General features: G+C 33.6%; 1 protein-coding gene across 2 annotated transcripts in view; it reads left to right on the top strand.

The window, feature by feature from the left end:
* The window catches only part of MAPK10 (mitogen-activated protein kinase 10), a 310,127-nt gene that overhangs the window by 242,795 nt on the left and 40,351 nt on the right, over nt 1-26,981 (top strand). For both annotated transcript variants that reach the window (XM_058547445.1, XM_058547444.1), the window contains 2 exons: nt 18,770-18,952; nt 23,573-23,697. In XM_058547445.1, coding sequence (XP_058403428.1) covers nt 18,770-18,952; nt 23,573-23,697 — 308 coding nt within the window. The remainder of the gene's footprint in view (nt 1-18,769; nt 18,953-23,572; nt 23,698-26,981) is intronic.

The following is a 26,981-nucleotide window of genomic DNA, read 5'->3' as shown; positions in this document are numbered from 1 at the left end:
AACACTAGTGCAAATCTAAGTACAATAACAATTAATAGCTTTAACAATGATAATGCAAGATTGAGTTCAGTGTATTTCCTACATATGAATTTTTTGGAAATTGGCACTAAACATGTGATCCATAACTCTATTAAATGTTGTATTTGATTAATAAGAAAACTCTATTAACTCTTTTATTGTATAAGAAAGATTATGATTGTTATTTAGTAGAAATAGAAGTAGAAGAAAAGGCCAATAAAAAAAAAAAAATCTAACTCAATAAGAAGTTAAGACCCGGCCCGTGGCTTAGCGATTAAGTGCGCGCACTCTGCTACTGGCGACCCAGGTTTGGATCCCCGGCGCGCAGCGACGCACCGCTTCTCCGGCCATGCTGAGGCCACGTCCCACATATGGCAACTAGAAGGATGTGCAACTATGACATACAACTATCTACTGGGGCTTTGGGGAAAAAAAAAGGAGGAGGAGTGGCAATAGATGTTAGCTCAGAGCCCATCTTCCTCAGCAAAAAGAGGAGGATTAGCATGGATGTTAGCTCAGGGCTGATCTTCCTCACAAAAAAAATAATAAAAAAAAATAAAAAGAAGTTAATACCACAATGATTGTGCATTTTTGTTGACATTTATTTATTCTGATGGATATTAATGAGATATTTTCTAAATTCCAATAATGATGTAAGAGTAATGACATCTTCTGGAACTATACTGTCCAATAGGTAGCTACTGTGACATGTGGCTATTTAGTGCTTGAATTTATGACTAGTCTGAACTGAGATGTGTTATATGTACAAAATGCATACTAGTTTTTGAAGATATAGAAAGAAAAATTTTTATACTGATTATAAAAAATTTTTATATTGATTATAAAAATAAATAAATAAACTAAACCATAGAAATCCCTGTTAAACAATGAATTACACATACTCTGTGTTTTTGAGTGGAATTGTTTTATTAATCTTTACACGAAATTATCATTTTATGAGTAGAGCTTCCTACCAAGAATCTAGAGATCAGAGCATTGAATTAACTTTACTAAACCATGATGATCAGACACAAATTCAGGGGCCGATGGAGGTTATTTATGGGGAGAAGAATCAAACCAATATTTTAGCATATTGGAATAATTTCAGCATTTACTGAAGTAATTTCAAAGTTTAGTATATGCTAATTGATACCTTGGCTACTTCTACGATTCTTCAGAGACTTGGAAAAAAACAATCTTAGGTTCCTTGACTTTCACTTAGAATTATTCAGAGTAATTTATATTGAATTTCTCTGAAGCTAAAAAATAGTGTAATAATACTCTATCATCATAATCGACATTATTCCTCTCTCTCCACAGAACTTTTTAATGTTCCCTTTCTTAATCTGAACCTTGAGCAAAAATAGTAAAAGACCTTGACAAATCGGGAAATCTTACGAAATTGTCATTGATGACTAAAGTTTAGCTACTTTCCTACATTAAAACTGTCTTTGCATTTGAGAAACATTGTGTGAGTTTCTTGGCTATTGATATGATCCAGATGGTATCATGGGGTAGTTTCTTAATTACTAAATTAAAGTATTGGCAAAATAAACAAACAAATAAAATAGATATTTGCTTTTCCATTCATTAGTTTGCTGATTTTTTTAATATCCAAAGGAACATTTATAAAATATTTATTTTTATAATGTAAAGAGTTTTTTAATTAGACAAACATACAGTATTATACACTCAATTTTCATTATAGTGTTACGATTAAAACCTATTTCATAGCATATATGTTGACATAACATATAGTACTACTAAAAATTCTTAGACCTATGGTAAATTTCTAGTTAGAGAGCAACAAATATGCCAGGTCCATTATTTTCCTAACACAGTCCCAAGATCATATAAGAGGTATCAGTGACTTTACATTTCATTCAGGTTTTGTTTCTTTTAATAAGAATTGACAGTAAAGCAGTTTTATGATGGTTCCTTAGAAGTTTTTTTTTTTAAGGACTATCTAGTCACTTACTCCCTTCACTTACTGCAGGCTCCAACCAGGGCATACTGAAGGCTCATACAATACCAGCATACTTTTCTCAGTTCTTTCCTTAAGTCTGCTTCTTTTAGATATATTCTATCTACCTATTTTCTTCCATTCCACTTCAAATGGCAGCACCTTCTTTGAGCAAAGCTTGTGATGTTCCTTTATGTAGAGTTCTTGGCCAGAGTTCTCTGGAGCTGGGTGATGTTAAAGACAGGCACACAGTATTCATTTGAAACTTCTAGAATTCAAGTATAGTATCTCCAATTCAAGCTGACAGTTGTTTAGTTGGACTGCTAAAACATCCTCCTCTTGTCTTTCCCTCTGAAGACATGAAAAATTTCCATTAGAATGAAAAGGATGTACATATAACCTTGCCAAGGAACCAAGTTATTATGGAACAGGTAAATGATTTGCCAAAATAATATTTGAAGAAATATGGAAAATGCCCTCAAATTAACATATCTTTTCTAAACTTGAACATGAAAATTAGGAATAATCAAAGTAAAATAAACAAAAATTGGAGGTTGTGGATTATTATATTCATCCTTTTTTTAATCCTTTTTACGTCTTTGAAATAACTGTGCTTACTTCCTAATAAACTTTTTCAACTAATACGTTACTACAGTTTGAGTGCATCCCCTAATATTAAGGCAATACAGGGTTATCTCAAACAATATATAATTTATGACCTTAAATAAAGTTGCGATGTAAAAATCCAGTAGTCATTCTTTCACGCCCATAAGCGGATAATCATGAACATTTAAAAAAATAAGATTATTTATTTATTATTTCTTTGTATTTATTTAAAAGTATATATTTTCATTATTAATTTGCTTACTACTCTTCTCTTTTATTATTATTTTGAGAAAATCTGAGTGAAACAGCAATCACTAGAATGGGGGCTGGATATTCTGAGGCAATCTGAAAAGATGGAAGGAGGACATAGGTAGAGAGGAAAATCCCTCTTCCAAGGAGTTTAGAGTAGACCAGAGTACGCTAGAGGGCAGGATAAGGCATAAAGTTCATAAAAGGAGTTCAGAGAGGCATACAGCAAGGAGGCAGAGAGTGAGGGAGGACACAGAGAAGGGACTTCTGGGAAGGAACAAAAAGGCGTAAAATTGAGGAGCTGGACCTCAACCTCTTGATGCCTTGGAGAGGAAGCTGTTGAGTGCTTCATGCACAAAGCTCCACTGGGACTGCCGGGGCCCTGGAAGTTCCCTGTCTCCCGGAAATGTACATAGAAAGGTTTAAAAGTATATTATTTTTCCCCTATCCCTCTTCAGTTCTATAGGCAGAGTACTGAGCGATCTTTAAAAATGAAGTGAAATATTGAGGGGGGAAAAAATCTACAAACAATAAAATACATTCCTTAGTCATTACCATGATATTCCATTCAAACTGCCCTTGGTCTGTTTGGCAATTAGGACAGAGTTCATGAATGGTGATACCTACTGTGGGACTCTTTCTCCCTTCAGCAGTCAAATAAGTCTCAAGCTCATATTGGAATAGGGCTCCGAGAACTGGCTTCTGGTCTTGTTCACTCTAGTTATGTGACTTATCTCCTAAACTTCACTTCACTTTATAAAATACCATCTGTGCCCATCTTACAGAATTGCTGTGATAGTCATTTGATACATGTAAAACATTAGATGTTTACAAAGATACACATACTTGTAAATACCTGCAAAGATAAGGACCTCCAATTTTTTTATGATGAAGTTAGTTTGGGGGAACTTCAGCCCAAATAAGCTTCAATTAGATAAACTTGAATTAGATAAACTATGAAAAATGGAAATAACTAAAAGTCCACCTAGAATAAAAAATTATTCTCTCAAATGATGAGAAACCAAAATTATCTGTTAATTAGAAAATAGTAAAAGGAAAGAAAAATGAATAGTTTGCCACTTACTAAAGCACTTCTGCAAGTTGATGTACAGAATGAAGTGAGGATTCTTACTTGGATCTTTATGGAGCGTGTATTTAATTTGATGATAATGTGAGACATTCGGAGCCAGCATTTACTATTTGTTGGTCAGAACATGAAAAATTTTAAGGAAAAGACGTTATTTTTTCAACATCAGGATTTCTTTAAATTACTTATTTATATACACTGCAGAATTACATGGATTTTGAAAGATGACGATTTAAAATATTTTGGTGCAGTAAAACAATTACTTAAGTGTTTTCATGGTAAAGTATTTTGTGAGTCCATTAGTCTATAATTTTATTTATAATATATAAAGCTAAAAATTTTCTAATTATATTATGTCTCAATGGATTTTTTCTGTTTTGTAAAAAAGCAAATCAAGAATATAAAGTCTTTTAAATAAAGGTTAAAAGTAAATAATATGCTATGATAGAAGTTACAAAAAAAGAAAAGCAAGTTAAATAGGTAGACTCAAGGAGAAAATCTTCCTCTGATTTCCTGGCATTAGAATATTTAGCATTGTGTTCCATGAATATTGTTCATTTTTCTTACTTAGATTCACATATGCAAAATATGTACATTCTCAGTTTATTTATGCATATCAGTAGTTTTTTATAATTCCATCTTTGCAATGAAGTTTAAAAAATGTGCTTTTGTTAAATATCTAATTAAATTTATAAGTTTTGAAGCACAAACTTTTCAAAGAAATGGTGTTCTGATTTTAGAACACTATATTAAATCTTGTTATTTTACTTTGAGGTATCCCTTGAAAGAAAATTGATCAAAGGACATTGTCTGAATCCTATGCTAAATGAAGATATAATTAGGTTAAGGAGAAAAGCCATGTGATCTGAAAATCGTGTTACCAGTGCCACTGAAACATTTGCCAGGATTGGACTGAAGCTCACATAGTCCAAAAAGAATGTCATTGTGGATCACAATCTGAGCTGTTAGACAGAGTGTAGAAGAAGCAGTGTAGTGCTTGCTTTCTTTAGATTTAAGCTGCCAGGGCCTACGCGGTATCATTTCTATCTCTTTGCTAGAAGTAGAAAAAAGATAATTTGTATAATCTAATGCCTGACAAATGATACAACACTTGAGATTTTCTCACCTAGAAAATTAATAATGGTATTTTGGTAACACCAAAACTTAACATTCTTTCTTTGGAAAGTGACTCAGTTTCTGAGTGTCGCAGTTGCAAATGAATCTGCTTTCTGCCTATGGGAATACTGATGATGGGAGGGGAAATGTAATGAATCAGAATCATAAGAGCAACCAGAATTCTACCTGGGTAGCATTAGTGTACAAAACTCTTATGGAGATCCAAATACTGCATCAGACTGTCTCAGAAAGTATCAAAATCCAGTTTCCAACAGTGATTGAATTTGCTAATTTCTTCTAAGGTCTGTGCACAGTCAGTATTCATTGGAATATCTTGAAAATTTCATAAAATAATCCAGAATCACCCTGATAAGCACATATATATATATATATATATATATATGTACATATATAGTGGAGGCAAGGCTTACCACCACCCCTACCTGTCCTACCTCCCTGTCCCCATAAGATTTAGTATCAAACTCTTTTATTACCTATTTTCTGTTTTAGTTGTGATGACTGATTCATAAAATTTGGTGCAGTGGCTTTATCTTGAGAAGTAATCCTGTCTTGAGTATATAAAAATCCATATAAATTCATGTGCATACATCCCACTTTTGTAATTCATAATAATAGAGCTTCTCATTTCCAGGCCAAGGCTTAGCACTTAGGTGGCATAAGCATGGATAGTCTGTAGGCATAGTGAATAGTAAGTAAAGTTAAATGGGAGTTGGAGAGGTTTCCAGGGTATTATCACCTAGAAAAGATACATTAAAATAAAGAAAATGGAATTCAATATGTATTCATCAGTAGTTCAGATCTAGAGTTTATATCTCTGCATTATATTTATGCAAAAGCTTTGTGATCTAAGTCTATCTTGGGTTCTGACATGAAGATAAATTTCCAAAAATATTCTCCTTTTCTTTGAAATATCTGTATCCAGCAGAGCCACACAAAAGAGAATCGAGAGAAATACCGGCTATTAAACCAACAACTTTCTAGAACCAATTCAGACTGAAGCAACAGAGCGACTGAGATTCCATTTAGGTCATCTGTTGTTATTGTTGTTGCTATTGTCTAAAGGCACATGTGAGGAAGAGTAAAAAAATCAAGAAATTTTAGTCTGAAAGATAAAAATTTGCCAGTTTCAGGAGAGGAGTGGTCAGGGATCATAGGTTATATTCACATATTTTAAAATTATTATTTGGACAAAGGGACAGGGTAATTCCCATTTAGATAATGGAGAGAAGTTCAGTAGTCAACTGTGACTCAGTATGTGGAATGCCTTTCTGAGTGCTTTCAACAGGGAAAAGGATCATCCAGTGGGTGGTGAGTTTCACTCATTGGAAAGATTTCTTTACTATATATATATATATAATTTTTATATACTATAAATATATAATATTATATAAATATAAGTTAAATAAACCTTTCCTATATATATTTAATTCCAATATATAATTCCAATATATATTTGATTCATGATGATATGTAATATTTATTGAGGACTTACTATGTACCAGGTAATATGGAAGGATCTTTATCAGGCACAATCCTTTCATGTCTTTTAAAAAATTCTACATGATAAATAGTACTTATCATCCACATTTTAGAGGATGAAGTGGTGCTTTAGAGAGATGAAGTAACTTGGCCAAGGCTAGAAAGCTTGTGGAATCAGTCAGAAAACAGTGGAATCAGTTCTGCAGCAGAAAGAAAGTGAATATCTGCCAGAGGTATCGTAGAAGATCGTTTTTGCATTAGATAAAAAATAGAAATAGATGTTTTCTAAATTCTAAATATGTCTGTGGTGGAAACAGCCTTTTTCCAAATGTTTGAATGGATATAGGCAAGAGAAAACCCTGTTTATTGAGTTTTTAGCTCTCTCTATTTTTTGTCTATCTTTTCCCCAATATTTATAAAAAATAGATACACTGTAAACAGCAACTTAGTCAGACTGGTCACTTTGGACAGTATGATAAGAATACTTGCAATTCAAAACCGTTTTCAGAGATCTTTTCCCTTTTTCCTTTAATCAAAGATTCTCACAATACCAACCTCTTGTGAGACAGATATTACCTGAAATTACAAATGCATTAATAATAAAGGGATGCACAACTGTTTGCTCTATCTTTCCCTGATACTTTTGCATGTCACTTGCTTTCCTAAAATGGAAGCAAAACAAATTTGCTTCTCTGGATATGCTTATCACCTTCAAAGCTGTAACCATTTCTTTGCAGTGATCACTCTGTTTAGGTGTTCAATCAGACTATGGAAACTTTGAGTTTAAGCTGACTGAGATTTTCACATTGGAAAGAATCTCGTGAGGAATTCTTTAAGGTCACTGCCAAATTACAAGATGTAATTTGAAGAATAAGTGGAGCAAAATTAATAGTGTGCTGCTATCTTAACGTCTTTCCCTATTTGCTCCCTGTCAACGTCCCTTATTCTTCTAGGTTATTTTCCCCCATAAGAATGACGTATCTCTCTGACTTTTCAGTAACAACACGTGAGTAACCAAGTCTAGTTAAAGAGAGTGATTTCACTTTCTTGCTTTGCCTTTCCCCGTTTTGCCCCTCCCTGAGTACCCTCTGTCCTAGCTTCCTGGTTTTAAGTTCTGGATGATAACTGGCAATAGCAGAGGGTAATTTCTCCTTGAATTCCCCAGGTTTCTTTCGATTCACAGTCTCAGAAGAAGTGTCAGCTCTTTAAATCATGTTGTTAATATCACATTGAACCATCTCTTTTTAAAAGCCAGCATTTCTTACCATTATAAAGCAACCAAGTTTATAAGAATAAGACAAGGCTTCCTATTTAGAAACATGCTTCTTTGACAGGAGTCAATGAAACTGAGCCAGCATATTCCAAAACATTCTTTCTTGAACTGGCATTTCACTTCTGGAAATTTATTCATATTTATAAATAAAAGTAAATGTGTTTTGTAAAAGAAACGCTTTGTTTTGATGTTGCTGGCAGCTCAGCTTTTCTTTTTTTTCCCCCAAATACGGTATACAAAAGAATAAAAAAGAAACTAATTTGCATGTGTCCCATATTAACACAATCTAGGATAATTTATAATACAAATCAGTAGGATTCTAGTAGACAAATGCAAATTAGACCTTTTAAATCAGAAACTAAATTAATCATTGAATTATAATTGCAAAGTAATATTATCATACATTAGGTAGCATTGAGTGGCATTGTTAGTTCAGTTGCATAGCAGAAAGGGCCCTGACATTCTTGTGTTCTCCCCATTTCACTGTTTTAAAACACTAATAATCCTAAAACTGGCCTCTTATCCAGTCAACGAAAGGTCAGACCATTGCTCTATGGCTTGGTAGCCGAGTGTTTTTTATTTGCTGTTCTATTTCTGTCTTCTTGTTTATCTTCATTTCATTTTTGTTTTCAGTTGACATGTGGTCAGTAGGGTGCATCATGGGAGAAATGATAAAAGGTGCAGTGCTGTTTCCTGGCACTGATCGTATCCTTCTTAGCAGCCAGTGGTCTCTATGGGTGTCATTCTCAATCAGTTCACTTTGGTCTCAAATACAATACTGTATTTGTACAGCATTGTACTATGCTGATGGTATATATTCACTGCCCTTCCAGGGGTTCTATGAGCCTCCAGTATTAAATATTTCCCAGCTGACATCATGGTGGAGTAACCTTGTTTCCTAGCAAGATCTTACATGGATAACACAGTGTCAAATATGAAACATTCAGCGTGATATCAACAGGTCTGCTTTAATTCAGTCCTATGAAACTAATAACAGTGATATACTCTTTTTTATGGTTTTTTGTTGTAGATGTTTCGAAATTAAGTTACAGTCATAGCTAGATAATAAATGACAAAATCTTTCAGTTTTAAGACTGAAGATTTATGCTTTTATATCATAAGAAATATTTACTAGGCATGGAAGTCTTTAATCAGTTAGATGTATGTTCACCCACAAATACAATAAGTTTATTTTAACACATATTCAGGGAGCATGCATGTGAATTTCATTTTAAAATTGATCAACCTCTTCTGAAATTCTTTTTCTCCTTCACTTCATTTCTAGGAATAATAGCTCCAATTCCTGCTCTTATTTTCTCCACATTATTAACAAGTGCAATAATTAAAACCTCATTAATTAGTAATGATTATACAAAATATCTGAAGAAACAAATTTATATCACTTGGATAAGTAAAAGTGACCTTCACTTAGGCAGTTAATAATTAGCGAGTAAAGATTCCAGAGGCTCTGCAGTATTAAATAGATATGGATAGTGTGTGATTAGTATATAGGTTAGTTAAGTATCTGCCTACACTCAGTCACTTATGAAAATATTGTGTCCTTATCATACTAAAGATAAAACCTCTACTTAAATGATCATAATTCGAAATTAAAATTGAACCTATAATAATGGGGTTTTAATGTATAATTAAAGTTAATCTAATTACTAATATAGTGTATCCTAACCAGATTTTGATTAGCCATTTGCTTTGGGGATTAATATATTACATATATGTATATATACTATATATATATAGTTTCATACGTATATTTTCTGTGTGTAATAAAGGCCCAGTTTAGGAAATGACTGAATTAGGCACTCAGTTTTTGTTGAGTGAAAGAACTTAACCCAAAATGTTTTACTTCTATTCTTACTAAAAATTTTCTTCTACTCTTATATATTACACACATTTATTTTTAAAATTTTTGTCTATATTGCAGTTTTGTCTTCTACGTATACATTTTATTAAATAACATCTATACATTTACCACATTCATGTTTATGTTAATGCTATTTAAAAGTATGTTGGCTTGATAAAAACTAAATTCTTTCAGATTTCTAAGAAACAAGATTTCTTTGATTCCCAGTGAATTAGAAACTGGAGTTTGGCCTTTGGACTTGAGCATGAAACAGTTCTTAAGTTCCGGCTAATTTTAGACATTTGATGAAAATAGACTCAATCTGGTTACTTGGTGCTCTTTGCTTTTTCAGAAGTTCATTGTGGTTGAATAATTGATGACTGAAATGAATTTTGCCACCTGTAAATTAAAATGATTGATTTTCATTACTTTCCTTACATTTTCTGTTAAAGAAAATCAATTCAGATTTCCACAACTGAGTTATTAAATACAGGTTAACATTCCTTAGAATCCATTTCTTGGAAGAAGTTGCTTGGGTATCATTCTTAAGTTGGGTATCAAAATCCCTCATGAGTAAAGCTTTAAGCTGCTGCTGTTAAAGTCTCATATTAGATGCCCTGTCAATGCCTGAGCTTTATGTTTTTATATTGAGTTATTTCTGGAGCTCTCAAATAGGAATATATTTGTAAATTTCTTGAAGGGCAAATGGGAATTGTTTTCTAAAGTGTCTCCTCTGAGTGTAGGATATGGTCTTTTAATGATTTGAAACACATTGCTTAAAGTTTACATCAGTCTTTTTCAAGCAAACAAATTATGAACATACTATCGTTATTATTCTGTGACTTGCTTTTTTTTGAAGTTAACATTATATTTTTGAGATTTATCCATGGTGATACATTAGAAATAGTTCATTAGGGCCAGCCCTGTGGCTTAGTGGTTAAGTGCGCACGCTCCACTACTGGCGGCCCGGGTTCGGATCCCGGGCGCACACCGACGCACCGCTTCTCCGGCCGTGCTGAGGCCGCGTCCCACACACAGCAACTAGAAGGATGTGCGACTATGACATACAACTATCTACTGGGGCTTTGGGGGGAAAAAAAGGAGGAGGATTGGCAATAGATGTTAGCTCAGAGCCAGTCTTCGTCAGCAAAAAGAGGATTAGCATGGATGTTAGCTCAGGGCTGATCTTCCTCACCAAAAAAAAAAAAGAAATCATTAATTTTCATTGCCGTATAGTATTCCAGTCTATGAATATTCTACAATGAATCCATTTTCTATAAATAGACTTTGGAATATATTCAGGTTTTGTTTTTGCTTTTGCTTTTATGAATAATATTGCTATGAATATATGTCTCCAGGAGCACATGGGCAAGATTTTCTTTATGATAAATGTTGGGGTCATAGGTGTGCACATCTTAAACTTCACTATGTGACATCACATTGATTTCCAGAGTAGCAGTATATAAATGTAACTGTCTACTCCAAGTCCTCACCATCTCTTGGTATTTCCAGATTTATTTTTAAATTTGTTACCAATCTCTTGGATATAAAATACTATTTCATTGGAGCTTTAATTTACATTTTCTTAACTACAAGGGAGGCTAAGCATCCTCTCCTATGTTTATTGGCCATTAGTATTTTCCCCTTGGTAAAGCGTCTTTTGCTTTTTTTAAAGTTTTTTCTATTGTATTTTAAAAAATTGATTAGTAGGAGTTCTTTGTATATTCTGGCACCCAATCCTTGTCAGTTTTATGTGTTGCAAATATCTTCTCCCTGTATTTAGATTATTTTCCCATTTTATTTTATAGTGATTTTAGAATTTGGCAATCTGGTTTTTTTTATGTTTTGTTTAAAAATCCTTTGATGCCTTTTTATTCTCTCATAATTTTACTATGAATGTTTTAGTTTAATCTTTTACATTTAAGCCTTTAGTTCACTTGGAATTGATTTTCGTGTATGGTGTGAAAGAAGGGTCCAGTTTGTTTTATTTCAGTTCCATTTACTGAGTAGCTTATTCTTTCTTCACTGATCTGTAATGCTGTCTCTGTCGTAAGTTTCCATATATTGGGGGAAGGAGTATTAGATTCTGGGCTCTCTCTTCTGTTCCACCAGTCTGTTTGTCTCTCTCTATACTACTACCACTCTTTCTTAGTGCATACAAATATATACTATGCACTTAGATAGGGTAAATACCCCTCCTTTTTTGTCTTCTTCAGAAGTATCTTAGTTATTAAGGAACTGTTGTCTTCAATAAACAGTTTAGAATTGGCTTGCTGACTTCTGTAAAAAGATCCCTATTGGTATTTATATTGGAATGCATTAAATCTATAGTTCAATTTGTGGAGACTTGCTATTTTAATTCAGACAATTTTTATCTTTCCCTGAACACACAAGGATCTCAGCAAGTGCTAATTTAGATCATTACTATATCAACTTAAACATGCTTCTATGCCCGGTACTTTAGTTTTCTTTTTTTAGCCTCATAAATTGACAATATTTTAATTTTATTGCATGCAGGTAGAGTTTGCATAGATTCATTCTTATGATATCATTCTCTTGGCTTACCACTACTTCTTGCAATTTGCCCCTTTATTTTAAGATGGTATTCTTTCCTCCTGAAGTACATCCTTTAGAAGTTCTTTGGTGGGAGTCTTTGATGAAAAAACTCTGGAGGTTTTTTCATTTTTTTTTTTGTTGTTGTTGAGGAAGATTTGCCCTGAGCTAACATCTGTGCCGATCTTCCTCTACTTTTTATATGTGGGTTGCCACCACAGCATGGCTGATGAGTGGTGTATGTCTGTGCCTGGGATCTGAGCCCGCAAACCCAGGCCACTGAAGTGGAGCATGCCAAACTCAATCACTGCACCATGGGGCCAGCTTCAAAACTCTATCTTTTGATTGGGATTGTCTTACATGAAAGATAGTTTTGTTGAATATAGGATTTTAGATTGACAGTTATTTTCTTCCAGCATTTTGAAGGTATTATTCCACTCTCTTTTTCCAATATTGCTGGTGAATAAGTAGCTGTCAGTGTAATAGTCATCTTTGGAGATAGTCTGTTTCTTTTCTCTGCCTTCATTCAGGATTTTTTTTTTTTTTGTCTTTGGTTATCTGCTGTTTCTCTACCACGTGAGTAGGTGTGGATTTCTTTTTGTTTATATCCCTTGGAATTCACTGTCTTTCCTGAATTCTGACCTATCTCAAGTTACTGGAATTTCTCAGTTTTTATTTCTTTGAATATTTTCTCTTTCCTATTCTTTACATTATCTCCACTAAGAAGACTCTAACTGGACATAAAGACATTCATTTATTCAACAAATATTTTTTGAGACCTAGTATGTGCTGGGCACTTTTTGTCTCCAAGGATGTATCAGTAAACAAACCAACTAAAATCCTTGTCATCATGGAATTTACAACAAAAGACACAATATGGTAGAGGGTGATAATGACTAAGGGATAAGAGGGATTAAAGTACTAGGGTGGGAAGCCGGGATTGTCTCCTTCCTTTTTAAGTTTAGACACGAAAAGTTTTGTCAATATTCCTCACATGGCATGTGTTCCTGATCTTATGTGAACTTGAGTGTCCCTCTTAAACTCCCTTTCATATAGTGTTATACCCAGAAATGGATGTAATCTTCCAGAGAGGGTCTCACAGAATAGAGTACAGTCTCACCAAACTCCCCTTAAACAGAATTCTATATTTCTGTTAGTGTTAGGAGCTGTATGTATTAGCTCCTTTGTTTAAAGTCATTTTATTTACCAATTTTAAAAGGATGCTGATATTTTTCAGCTATAAAATACAGATGTTGAATTAAATGATCTCCAAGGCCTCTTCCTAGTTTCAAAACGCAGATAGAGTCAGATCCAGCCTTTGTGAGGCCAGAATATCATACAATTTGAGGAGGGTGTTATGCACAAAAAATAATTAGTATTGCAAATACAAAATTAGGTACAGAGTCTTTTAAGGGGCCCGTGTAAATGAGAGGTTAATGAAAACTCTACCATTGTGACACAGATTAACATACATTGGATTTGCTTATATGTGAAATGTCTCCCCATGTTTTGCTTTGTAAGTAAGTATAGATTACAATAGTAAATAGATTTATAAGATGAAATAGCTTGTAATGAAATCCATATACATCATGTTTCAAATATCAGCCTTTGGATGTTCTTTGTCCCACAGCATTCCATTAGCAATCTGCTGCCAATAAACAAATGGCCTTTTACTCAGATTGTCAGCTTTGAGTTTTTTATGTGTTTTGCCTTATAATATTTCCTCTTCCTATGCTCATTTATAATGAAAACAGATGTTAGCTACAATTGTGCATTAAGTCATTTATTCATATTTCATGTTAGAATTTTAGAGGGACTTCTGAAAGGAAAAGAGTATTTTCAAATGAAAAAAGAGTAAAAATATTTTTTAATTAACAAAACAACTCAAGATATAACCATGAAAATCTGGATTCATAACTCTGTCGTATGTATATTTATATATTTCTATCCTGATCTTTACCGTTGTCCTCAAAATAAAAGTTGTTTTACTTTTAGATGAGCAAATTCTATCACAGAGAAATATGGAGTAATTACTGAAATATATGTCCAATATTTTGAATTTTATATTGAATAGTTTTGTACTTTCCATAAGTAGCACTCTGCAAGTGATAGCAACATGTAATTTCATCCCTTCCCTTGATGATGATGGGCAGAAGCCCTCTCCTTATGTTGGGAGCCTGTGTGTGCCACTTGCTATAATTTCTCATGCTCTTTTCAGAAAAGCATCATGGGGAAAAGGGATAAATATTAACATTTTTCTTTCCCTGAAATATTACCAGGTGAATGACCCAAAGTTTTCCATAGCAAATAAGTGTGGAATAATCTTTTGGTGAAATTGACACTATTCAAATTTGCATCATGAAACTGAAACATATTAGTACTTTATTCTTAAATCTGAACTTAGTAGTTCACAAGAGACTGTTAGTATATTCTGCATTAGTATTTCTCAAAATATAGTCCAGGGGCTATCTGGATTGCAATTGCTATTGGTGTTTTTTTTAATGATATCATTCAACACCTATGGACTCAGAATCTTGTAGATCAATTAGGAGAGGGAAGGGATCTATATTTTTGTAAGTCTCTATGTTATAAATAGTCAAGTTGGGGAACCACAGTTTTATATCATAATGCCTAACACATGGCATGCATGCCTTCACTTTCGTATTGTACATTCATTGTAGACATTACTAATCGATCACAGTGTTCTTTCCTACAGGGCTAACAGAAAGCCATACAATAATACTCAACACAGTCAACTGTGTTACCAAGGCAGCTAGTTGACTTGCAAGATAAAATAGGCTTCACTGAACCCTTTCTAAACAGACAGTGCTCTTAGGCAATATTATCTTTAAAGACATAGTTAAGAATTTGGAGGCAAAGAATGATATTCCTTAAGTTACAAATAAATGTCAGAAAATTTTCACACAAAATATTGAATGTAAGGCTTAGAGTAGAGTAGAAAGAAAGTCTGAATCCATGAAGGGTCAACTCTGGAAACCATATTCATAATAACAAAAAGTAATCAATGATGGGAAAAAAAACATGAAAAGAAGATACAGTAATTCAAAAGGCATGGTAGAATGAGGTCATTAAACAGCTCTTTAACGTGCATAGTATAAATTATGTTCCTACCCAGAAAAGGAGAAGACATTTCTCATATATTATGAAATATATATGAGATATATTTGTGATATATTTTAGAAAGTTCCCAACCAAGGAAGTTAAAGTAAAAAGAGTATATGAAATGTAAGTTCTGAGCTAATTGATAAAATTAACTGGAATAATTTTCAATCTTAGAATTTCAGATACTCATTTTTACAATCCATACTTTGTTTTATTCATCTATTACAATGCTATTTATTGAAGACATTAATAATAATCAATATTTGCACATTATCTTGTCTGCATACTCTATTTATAAAACCAAACTTTTTGTAATGACTTTTTTATGCAGTGAATTTAGAATTAGATGAGAAAATTGTCAAAAATTCCTATTAGATGACATTTTTCCATGTTTATTAAATGCTTTTGATAATTATATTGTGTGATAATTTCTGAAATAGTAGATCAAAAATATAAAAAAATATATTTATTGCTTTTTTGATAACAGCACAGGCAGGAATCTATAAATATTTAGATCCTTTCTCATATACTATAAAAATGATGACTTGTGAAGGCAAATAAATCCTTTTGCAAAAATAATTTTGACCATTCTTTTTAAAAAATAGTCACTGTGTTAACATTAACACATAATAATAAAAATCTAATATTTTGTGTGTTTTTTTAAAATATAATCATTGTGGAAATCTGATGATTTAAAAAGTTTTTCTTTTAAAAATATATCACCTTATTTTCTATTTAAAATATTAATAAAATTAATTGTTTTTTGTGAATATGTTGACCTGAGAGACTAGGGAAGCAGTTTCAGAGACATTCTTTAAGGGGAATTGCTTGTGACAAATATACCATCAATTACTTGGCCAAATTAAAGCAATTTCGACCACATCAGTTCCAAACTTGCTATTTTCCTTACTGGAGTCTTTGGAACAAGCACTGGACTTGGAGCCAGGAGATATGATTTTCACTATTGCTTTATTTTTGTTTAATTGTGATTATAAAGAAAAATCATGTGGTTAACTAAGGATAGTTGGACATAGCGTTCATGTTGCAATCCTGTGAATATCTGGAAAACAAGCACTTACCACTTAAATCTAACTATTCATGTGTACGGGAAGAAAGAATCTGAAATGGATTGGTTAAAATAAAGGCACCCGCTTTTAAAGATGACTGTACCACATATTTGCAATTAAAACATCCAACTGTTTCATTGTCGATAATAAAGATTCTTGCCTCCCTTCTTTTTGTAAACCATTACAAGGACCACAATAGTGTTTCATCTAAAAAGCCATCTAAAGTAGGAAAGTACACTGTGTGCTTCTGTAGACTTTATAACTTGTAAAAAAAAAAAAAAGAAACATTTTAGCTGTTCTTGTTTAACAAATTCCAGAATATTTGACTCTCCTTAAACTTTACTGTAAAAATACTATGGAATTTTTGGGGGGAATGCTACTTTAAAAGCAATTAATTTTTTACTGAGTAACTTTATAAGTCTAGCTAAATGTAACTAGAATATATTAGCGTGTTAGGAGTATTTTGCCAACATCGTGAAATGATTCCTTTACAGAAAATCTGGCAGCTTCTTTGCCCTTATTTTTAGTTTGACATCAAGTCTTTAGAATTCTAAGGAAGTCTGACCAATGATTAAATGATGGCCTAGTAGGGCATGATAACCTAACTATGTTAGAGAGAAGACCTCTTCTCAGAATTTACGGCATAAGCACTGAGATTTATTTAGCTGTACTAATGTTTTCTATATAAATGTCTAAGTAGTTATAGCTTACCTATATCCATAGTACTAACATAAGTTTTTGATTAAGAGTAACTTTTAACTCTAACCTTTTGTAATTTTTTAGGTTTCTTTATTTGTAATGATTCTGACTTACTACTGTATTCTCATGGGCATAGTAACTTAGATGAACTTTTATTGAAACATGTTCTTATTTAATTATCCATACTGTTTTTAAAGGAATAGTCTTCAGTTTTTCCCATCCTCACTTTATTTCTTGATGTTACACAATCATATATTTTTTATCCTGGTAACTGAGAGGATATGTAATAATTTAAATTTTATTTAGCCAGATTATAAGGGAGGTAGAAGAGGATTTGCAAATTAGCTTGATTTTATCTTTGTTTAATCTCCTGTCTGCCTTGTTTGCTTATATATTTGTTTTTGTTGAATACAGTTAATTTTGTCTTTTGTCAGGACTGCCGATCTTTTTTAGTCCGACCCTATTGAATAGCTAGGGGTAAAGATTTTACAAATCTCGGTTAAGTAATATTATGGTGAGGTCCCTGAACTGTCTCAAATTACATTAGCAGAAATGAATTAATTAACTTAACATGAAAGACTAGCATTGGAGACATAAACAACATAGGATAGAACCCCTCCTGTGATATTGGATTTAAAAATTCTGAGACCTCTCTCATTCAATGACACATGGCAAGGAAATCTGTTGGAAATTAGCTTCTTCCAGTTGGTTCTTCAGAGTTTTCATGGGTGGTATTTATCATTCTCAAGCCTCTGATATATCAAATATTAATGATAAGTGAAAAAGAAAATCTCAATCAGTGGGTATGTCTGTCAAAGACCTCCTAGTTTTGTGGGGGGGTATTAATTTTCATAGAGAGGTAATGTTTTTGGTAGCATTCCCCATGCTTAATGTATTCTTGAAACATATGCACTTGGATGGAAATCTGTTGTCTTAAATTGGACATCGTATTTTCATCCTCATATCTCATTGAAAACAATATTTAGGATGCAGGGTGCTACTATCAGAAGTAAGAACAATAAGTATGAAACTGTGACTACTTTGATAAATAGCAATTATTTAAGCCTTTGGTGAAGAATTAATGAGTTATTTCATTATCAAATTTTATATTGATCCCATGTATAATGCATATGAGTAGAAAACATTAACAAATGATGAAATTTCCTATTTGGTAAAGAAAAGAAGAAAAAACCTTAAAAGAAATTTAAGAAAAATGTAAATGAATCTTATTAAATATTTGTGTATTTGTCATTTTTACAAAATAAGTGATTGAGGTAATGTCATGATAAAAATATGATTATGTGTCATATTTTTTCTCTTCTAATCACGTTATATAGAAGTTTATCTCAATATAAGAAATCCTTCTTGTGTTGTTTAAATACCTTTTCATCTTTATAACCCAGAGACTGTTTCATGATATCCTATTTGGTTACATAATGCTAGTTCCCCAAAAGTGTATATGTTCCAAAAGTGAATTTAAAATTCCAAGAGGATTCATTGCCTAACAATACTGATTTTATATTTTTGTCCTTCCTTGCTTATTAAAACTCCAGATGACTGCTCAGGATTCTGACAAGCAGTTAGTCTCCCAACTAGTGACAGGCAAGAGCTAGTGGCCTGCATTTCCTTTTGCCCTTAACTATTCAATTCTCAGATATTGATCAGTGGAACAAGGTAATTGAACAACTAGGAACACCATGTCCGGAATTCATGAAGAAATTGCAACCCACAGTAAGAAACTATGTGGAGAATCGGCCCAAGTATGCAGGACTCACCTTCCCCAAGCTGTTTCCAGATTCCCTCTTCCCAGTGGACTCCGAGCACAATAAACTCAAAGGTATGCCCATCAGGGACAACTTCAGAACCACTGTGTGGGTAACAGGCTAAACAGGTGAACAGTAGAGACACCTCTCTTTAACTTGAACTACCTCAATTTAAGGAAAGCTATCTTTAAAAGATCTTTCTTATAAAGAGGGAGTGGCCAAGGATTTCAGAATTGTCTGGATATTCAGAGGGAAGGATAGTAATAAAGTGTGTGATGGTGGGGTGTGGGTTAACTATTTCATGGGGCTTATTTAGAATCTTAAAATTACTTTGCAGTGTAACTCTAAAAGACCAATGTAGTATATATTGAAATTATTGTTCCAGTTCTTTTTATTACCTGGAAAATATTTTCAACACAAGTTTTGGTTGTAAAATCTTGGAGATGCAGGTGTTTGAGTTTTCTTTTATTTGTATTTTATGGAATGCTTAACCACTATTTTTTCGTTTTAGAATGACAAATGAGATTTTACCTACACATTTTATATTCAATATAAATGCTTTAATAAGTAATTCTTTCTGCTATTATGTCTGCAATTATGAACTTCAGTAACAAATCTTATTTTCTTTTTTTTTTTTTTTGTCAGGGAGATCAGCCCTGAGCTAACATCCATGCTAATCCTCCTCTTTTTGCCGAGGAAAACCAGCTCTGAGCTAACATCTATTGCCAATCCTCCTCCTTTTTTCCCCAAAGCCCCAGTAGATAATTGCATGTCATAGTTGCACATCCTTTTAGTTGCTGTATGTGGGACGCGGCATCAGCATGGCTGGAGAAGCGGTGCATCGGTGTGCGCCCAGGATCCGAACCCGGGCCGCCCAGTAGCAGAGCGTGCACACTTAACCACTAAGTCACGGGGCCGGCCCCAAATCTTATTTTCTTTACCCACAAAACTAGGATAATAATGGCTTTGTCTAGGATTGGAGACTAGGAATAAATTCGGCAATGTGTAAAGTATAATATAAATAATATTCTTATACTTATTTTAATGTAGGACATTCCAGAGAACCTGAATTTGAAACAAATTTGATTTTTCCTCCTGCCAGGGTTCAAATCCTCTCCCTTAAAATCTGTATGAACCTGGGCAAGTTATCTAATCCTTCTGTACCTCCTGTAACAAATGAAGATAGAAAGTGTCTCCCTTGTAGGGTTGTTAGGAGGATTAATTGACCAAGTAGTTTGTCAAGCACTTAGAGCAGCGCCTGGCTCACAGTGAGTGATCAGTAACTGTTAGATATAAAAATAATAATAGATGTAATAACTATTATTTAAAATGTGTCTATACATTATCAAAAAAGGAAAAGGACACAGGCTTTTAAAATTTTACCCCAAATGTTTAGTGGGTAGTTAATTAGCTACAGACTTAACTTGTGGCTAATACAGACTTAAATGAGACAGAGAAACTAAAATGTGGTGCTACCATTTCCCAGGGTCTTATTATCTCCCCCCAACTTTCATCTGGTGTGTTTTAAACGAGCAGCATTGTTTCTGTGTTCATGACACTTTTATTGCACAGTTGGGTTTCTTCTCTCAGCTGCGTCTACCGGCTCTGAGTGTCAACAGATTAAATTATTACTAAATCCGCTGCTTTTAACATCAACACTGCCTAATGCAGATTGAAGAAAAGCTAATTCTCTAAGTAGAGATTTGAAAGAATTTATCTTTCTGGTGCTAATTGACATGTCAGGCAAAAGTAATCCCTTCATATGAAGACACTTTTGTAGGGTAACAATATGGAGATGACAAAGCCCTGATTAAATTATTTGAGATAATGACAGTACTTGTAGAAAAACTATTAAGTAAAATACCATGCTTCATAATATAATTCCAACCTTCTTGAGTTCATTTTTTGGCTTTTTAATTCAATTTAAACCTCTATAAGTATCTTGTGTTTGCAAATGATAAACTAGTCTACCTATTTATAATTATTTAATTATAATTTTAATATAAAATTGGCAAATTATAAAGAATTATACAAATAATCAAAGGGAAGAACTTATTCTACTGTTATTAAGAAAGAGCATATGGGGCTGCCCCGGTGGCGTAGTGGTTAAATTGGTGCACTTTCCTTTAGCAGCCTGGGGTTCGCAGGTTCGGATCCCGAGCGCGGACCCACACACTACTCATGGAGCTATGCTATGGCAGGTGTCCCACATATAAAGTAGAGGATGATGAGCATGGATGTTAGCCCAGGGCCAATCTTCCTCAGCAAAAAGGGTAGGATTGGCAGCAGATGTTAGCTCAGGGTTAATCTTCCTCACCGAAAAAAAAAAAAAATCATAAAAATTTTACTTGCAAATGAAAGGATGAAAGATTAGGAATTGAAACTTTTTTGTTTGCCTTATTTTGTTCCCTACAAATTGTATTGATCATTGTTTCTTAGTGAGATGATTTGGCAATACTGTAGTTCATACCCCTATTGATGAGCAATCCATCCCAATCCACACACTTTCTAAGAGCAGAAACATGGATGGGTTTGATGAGAGAATCTGTGGGAGGGGAGTGTGTGAGTCTAGGTATAAAATCAGTTACAAATCAAAGAGATCTTTGAACCAATGAAATAAATAAATACAGCCTCGTAGGGCCATTAGGGGGTCACTGGCAATGAGAAAGATTAAATATTGAAAATTAATGTATAAATATTTCTGTACTTTTGTTATTCTTGTGAGCTTCACAGTGTCAGTTTGAAAGTAGCAGAAATCAAAAATCAAATATCTAGAATTGAGATCCCCAGAAAAATGATTAATAGAAATAAAAAATCTTCCAGTCTAATTTGACTAGTGATTTTTTATAAATACAGTCATGTGCCACATAACAATGTTTTGGTCAACGACGGACTATATATACAAGGATGGTCCCGTAAGATTGGTATCATATTACCTAGGCATGCAGTAGGCTACACCATCTAGGTTTGTGTAAGTACACTCTACGATGTTCACACAATGGCGAAATTACCTAATGATTCATTTCTCAGAATGTATCCCCATCGTTAAGCAATGCATGACTGTATATAAATAAATAATATAAATAAATATATAAAAAGTATATTTATTAAAATGTAACAACACAAGTAAATACCATCATGGAACATGTGAAAATATAGATAGTTACATTTTAACTGTAGTATAATAAAAATTATGAAAAGATACATAAACAAGACTAGAAGAGAGTATACCAATAATGAGAGTGATTGCCTCTAGATGGTGAGGAAGGTTGGTTTTTCTGGATTTTATGTTTTATGTAATTTCCAAATTTTCTGTAATTAACCTGTTTCCTTAAAAATCATAAAAATTGATAAATAAAAACTGGTACATTTCCGTGGACTCAAACACATTGCCTTTTTCCTAATTTAGCAAACAATTTAGCTTTGTTCTCATTAATTTGAAGTTTTATCATATATTTGGAACAAATTGAATATTTTCACCATGAAACTTTCAAATCAGTTTGGAACGACATCTTTTGTAAAATTTTACATATTTTTAGAGATTAAAAACTGTGTCCTTTAGCAATGTAATTAAATACACTTACAATGATCACCATATAATTTTTTTCTATCCCTGGCACCTCACACTGTGCCTGGCACACAGTAGGCATCTAGTATTTTATAAACTGGACTAGATCCCCCATGTCGATTTAGTTGCTAAGTCTTATGGATTCTTTCTCTTAAATCTGTGGCTTCCTCTGTATGTTTGAAGCTTCTCCTCCTGTTAAAGCCCTCATCATCTCCTCCATCCTCAAAAAAGTCACCCCTGACCTCCTTGCCTCCCTCTAGACACCGCTTTATCCGTTTTCTCAGCTCAGAAAAGCTTTTAAAGGGGCAGTCTACACCCACTTTATCTGCTTCCTTTTTAAAAACTTTATTCTTTTAAATTTATTTTTAATTATATGAGCAATACATGTACATGTTCTCCGTTCCTCAGAGGTAACTACTATTTTCAGTTTGTTGGTTATCTTGCAGGCTTTTTCTATGCATTTATATACATAAATAGAGAGAGGGGGAAATGCTTGTTGTTTTATTGAGGGGCAGATTTACACAAGTGGCATCGTGATCTATGGATCATTCTGCAACTTCTTTTTTCACTGAACAACATGTCCATGTGAGTACATATAGATCCACTTATTTCTTTTAGACTGCCAAACGATTCCATGGTGCCGTTGTACCATAGCTCATTTTGTTGTTCTATAGATGGAAATTTGGACTGTGTAAAAATTTTTTATTCTGTAACCAATGCTACACTGAACATCCTTTCTGTATGCTTTTCATGAACATGTGCAGTTGTTTCTCTAGGCTGTATACCTAAAAGTGGAAGAGCTGGGTCATAAGGTATTCACGTTTTAATTTTAATAGATACTACCAAATTTGCACTCTAAAAAATGTGTATCAATTCACACTCCCACCAATGGGAATGAAATTACCTGTCATTAGTGGATATTATACCATCCTTTAACTTTGCAAATATGACCTCTAAAAAATGTTTTGTTGTTTCATCTTGCATTTCCCTAATCACTTGGTAAAGTTACCTGATGTTTGGAAAGAAGGTGCTAGTTGATCTTGTTTTCTTAATTTCCTTTCCCTCCAACAAATTTCTTTGCCAACATCAAAATTTTACGAACTTTTTTTCTCGTTCATCATTTCAGCTAGTCAAGCCAGGGACTTGTTGTCAAAGATGCTAGTGATTGACCCAGCAAAAAGGATATCTGTGGACGACGCCTTACAGCATCCATACATCAATGTCTGGTACGACCCTGCCGAAGTGGAGGCGGTAAGACACAGGCTTATTTTACTTTCCTTCCACAAAAAAGTCATAGTAACTGGATGCTTAGTGGTGAAAACTAGAAGAGAATTAGAGCCCAAAAGAACACACAAAGGACCTTCATAGAATTCCCAAGTCACAAGTTATTACCTTCCCCTCTAAAAGTTATTTTCTTCTACCTAGGTTTTAAATGCATTTCTTTTTTCAAGATTTCCTATGAGAGATGTTGATTTAGTCCAACAAACCTTAGCTGTCCATGAAACATTTCCTTTTGTTTTCATTAAATTGTTAACACCACGAGTGTCTCCTCCTTTATGTTTAATTGTCAGCCTCTCCTGATGCAAACTAAGTAGCAGAAAATGTCATAGAGGATAAGTTGCTTTGCCTCTATTTCCTTGATAAGATGCCTGCCATGAGTAGTGTGGTACTAAAAATATATTGATTACAGAGCTTTACCAGTCCCTTGGTGACTTTGTGAAACCTTGCTTGAATTAGATGAGAAAAACTGGGTATTCCAATAAGAACGTTATTTCAAGTTGATTCTGGATTGACTGCCCGTAAGATGTATCTCCATGTTTTAAATCCAGACAAAGTTTAAGAATCTTCTCAGAAGCATAACTCCTTTTTTATTTTTTTATTGTTTTCAATAATTTGATATCTTCTCTCTGATCACTTTCTTATATCTTTGCCTTTCTCCTTTTCTCTGTGTGGAGCCAGAGCTGCGTGGGGCAAGGGGATATTGTTGTTGCCCAGATGTGTTCTATAGGCCTCCTAATGGGAACGTCCTTTCGTCCCTCTTTTAAACGTTACTATCAGCCATGTTATCTTCTCCCCAAAACAACAAAATCTCCTCAAATTCTTGCTAAATGACCTCATTTTCTTTTACGTAGTACCTTCAAGTTACTTTGTTTGAATTGGGTCTTAATCTTCTATTTAAAATACTGTGTTTGTTTTCTTATGCCCTTCTCTGTACCCCAAGTACTCTTGCTCGAGTGTGCTTTTGCTTTGTTTCAGCTTCCTTTCCCCCACTCCATGTGTGCCTGCCCATGTCAGAGGGGCTAGATTCAACTGACTTCATTCTTATCCCTGCATTCTTCACTGGAGAAGTGAGATCTGACAGATGGGAGTGAGGATTAGGTAGAACCAAACTTTATAGACGTAATATTTAAAAAGCTGCTTCTCATGGTAACCCAATCCTTAAGCATTCAAAAATCTCGGAGAAAACACTTCTGTGATAAATGAGTTTCCCAAGTGTGGAAACTGAGATGTAACAGTCCTCTATGACCTTTTCTTAAGATCTGCTCTCTTAAGCAGTTTTACAATGATGTTGAAATTTTAATTTGCTTTGAATTAATTTTTTGTCACTTGATTTAATTCTTACAAAATAAAATCCCTAAAATTAAATATTTCTGAGTTTAATTATAATACTCTTAAAACTAAAAAACTAATGTTCTCACGACTCAAAAATAGAATCTCTTCCACTCTCTTATTCTTGGGTAATACTTTAAAAAAAAGATGTTCTTCAGGTAGAATGAAATAATGAAGTAAGAGAAAGTATGATGTATATGTATGTGAAAATTAAATATAAGAATTTTTTCTCTGATGATTTTCAAGAAAATACTTTAGGTTATGTTGATAAAAATTTTAGAAAAACAAATTATTTGAAACTGTTGCGTCTCCTTTATTTTGATAGTTCAAATCATGTGGCATATTTATTTTTCCTTACATCTAATGTAATGTGTATAATCTGTTTTTAATTGATTGTGGCCTAGAGTTTGATTGGAGTCATAAAGTCTGCATTTGTAATTCACTGGTAATTATGTTGCCTATAATACAGACAGTTGCTTAGAATTATAATAACATGTTAATGAATAGTATCAATGAGTTTTAAAATTTATTTTAACATTTTACGAAAAAATCCTTTGAAGGATAAAAAGATAAGATCTAGGGTACTAAAATGGCTAGAACCTTTTCCTCAACCATTTCAATATTGTCATGCTGGGACGTAGATAGCAACAACATAAGACATGAATTTTAGGAGAAGGATCTGATAGAGCCAGAAGGTCTAGGAAAAGGGATCAGTTAATTCACAGAAGAGCAAGCAAGTACTTAACATCTAGACTGGAACCATTGGTTATAGAAGGGTAAACATGTTTTACATCTATGATGCAGTGAATAGGTTGGAATCCTGACCTTAGGACAGGGAGAGTTCATTACTCTTTGAAATGTATTACAGAGGTCACAACTAGGAAGACAGATCCTGAAGATGCTAGAAGCAGCGGTCAGCTGTGCTTTCTGCAATACCCTTAGAATTAGTGCCTTTGCTATTACGTGTGAACACATATTTAAAGTAAAATGACCTTTCTTTACAGACACATGGCACAGCTATAATGGAACGATATGTTTTCTGCCGGGACTGACAAGACTATTTTGCAAAATAAACTCTGGTGTGTCTCTATAATCCAAGTAAATGGAAGTGTCAAATAATCATAATTTCCATGATTAGAGGTCATCCAGGAGATCCAAGGTCAAGCAGCTTTCAAGTAACTCACGTGATGTTAGAGAGGGAAGAAAATTCAAAGAGGAAAGGAAAGAAAAATAAATTTCATTGGAAGAAAATAGAGGCAAGTGGGGAGGTATAAAGGAGAAACTGCAAGAGAATGTCACGTCTTCAGGAAAAGGAGCAAGGAGAGGAGAGAAATGCTGTGTGTGCTCATCTATTGATCATGCTACAAGCTGTCTTATCACGTGTTTCCAAAGTGTCAAAGTATCAAAATGAAAAGAGAAGAGCATACAAATGCTGTCATAACTCTGAGAGAGAAAATTACTCATGTAACCATGAAGTTGAAAATTTAAAAAATTGAATGTCAAGGTTAATAGTGATCTGTGTAATAGTACATCAAGATTTTGAAGTTACAACTTCTCAGATTATTAGCAAATTCTTGTTCAATAATGTTCGTAGCAACAAAAGTATGTGCCCCAAATAGAGCACAGAGGCCACATTTAATGTCAATGCTGTTTCATGAAACAATTAGAAGGCATTCTAACTCTGTTTCAGTATTCACTAAGAGGGCAAAGATGTCATACACAGATGCAATTTATTGAGTTGTATGCGTTTTCATGCATACAACCCAATATGGTATGAAAGATGGGTTAGGTTTAAACTTCTGTTCTGCCACTTCCTAGCTGACTTTGGTTAAGTTTCTTAATCCTTCTGCAACTCAGTTTCCTTAACTAAGAATAAGGAACTATCATACTTACTGCACAGTGTTCTTCTGAGAGTTTAAAGAGTT

The sequence above is a fragment of the Diceros bicornis genome, chromosome 8 (assembly GCF_020826845.1).
Source record: "Diceros bicornis minor isolate mBicDic1 chromosome 8, mDicBic1.mat.cur, whole genome shotgun sequence".
NCBI lineage: Eukaryota > Metazoa > Chordata > Mammalia > Perissodactyla > Rhinocerotidae > Diceros > Diceros bicornis.
Note: the sequence above shows the minus strand (reverse complement) of the source record. Positions and strands in the feature narration are given on the sequence as shown.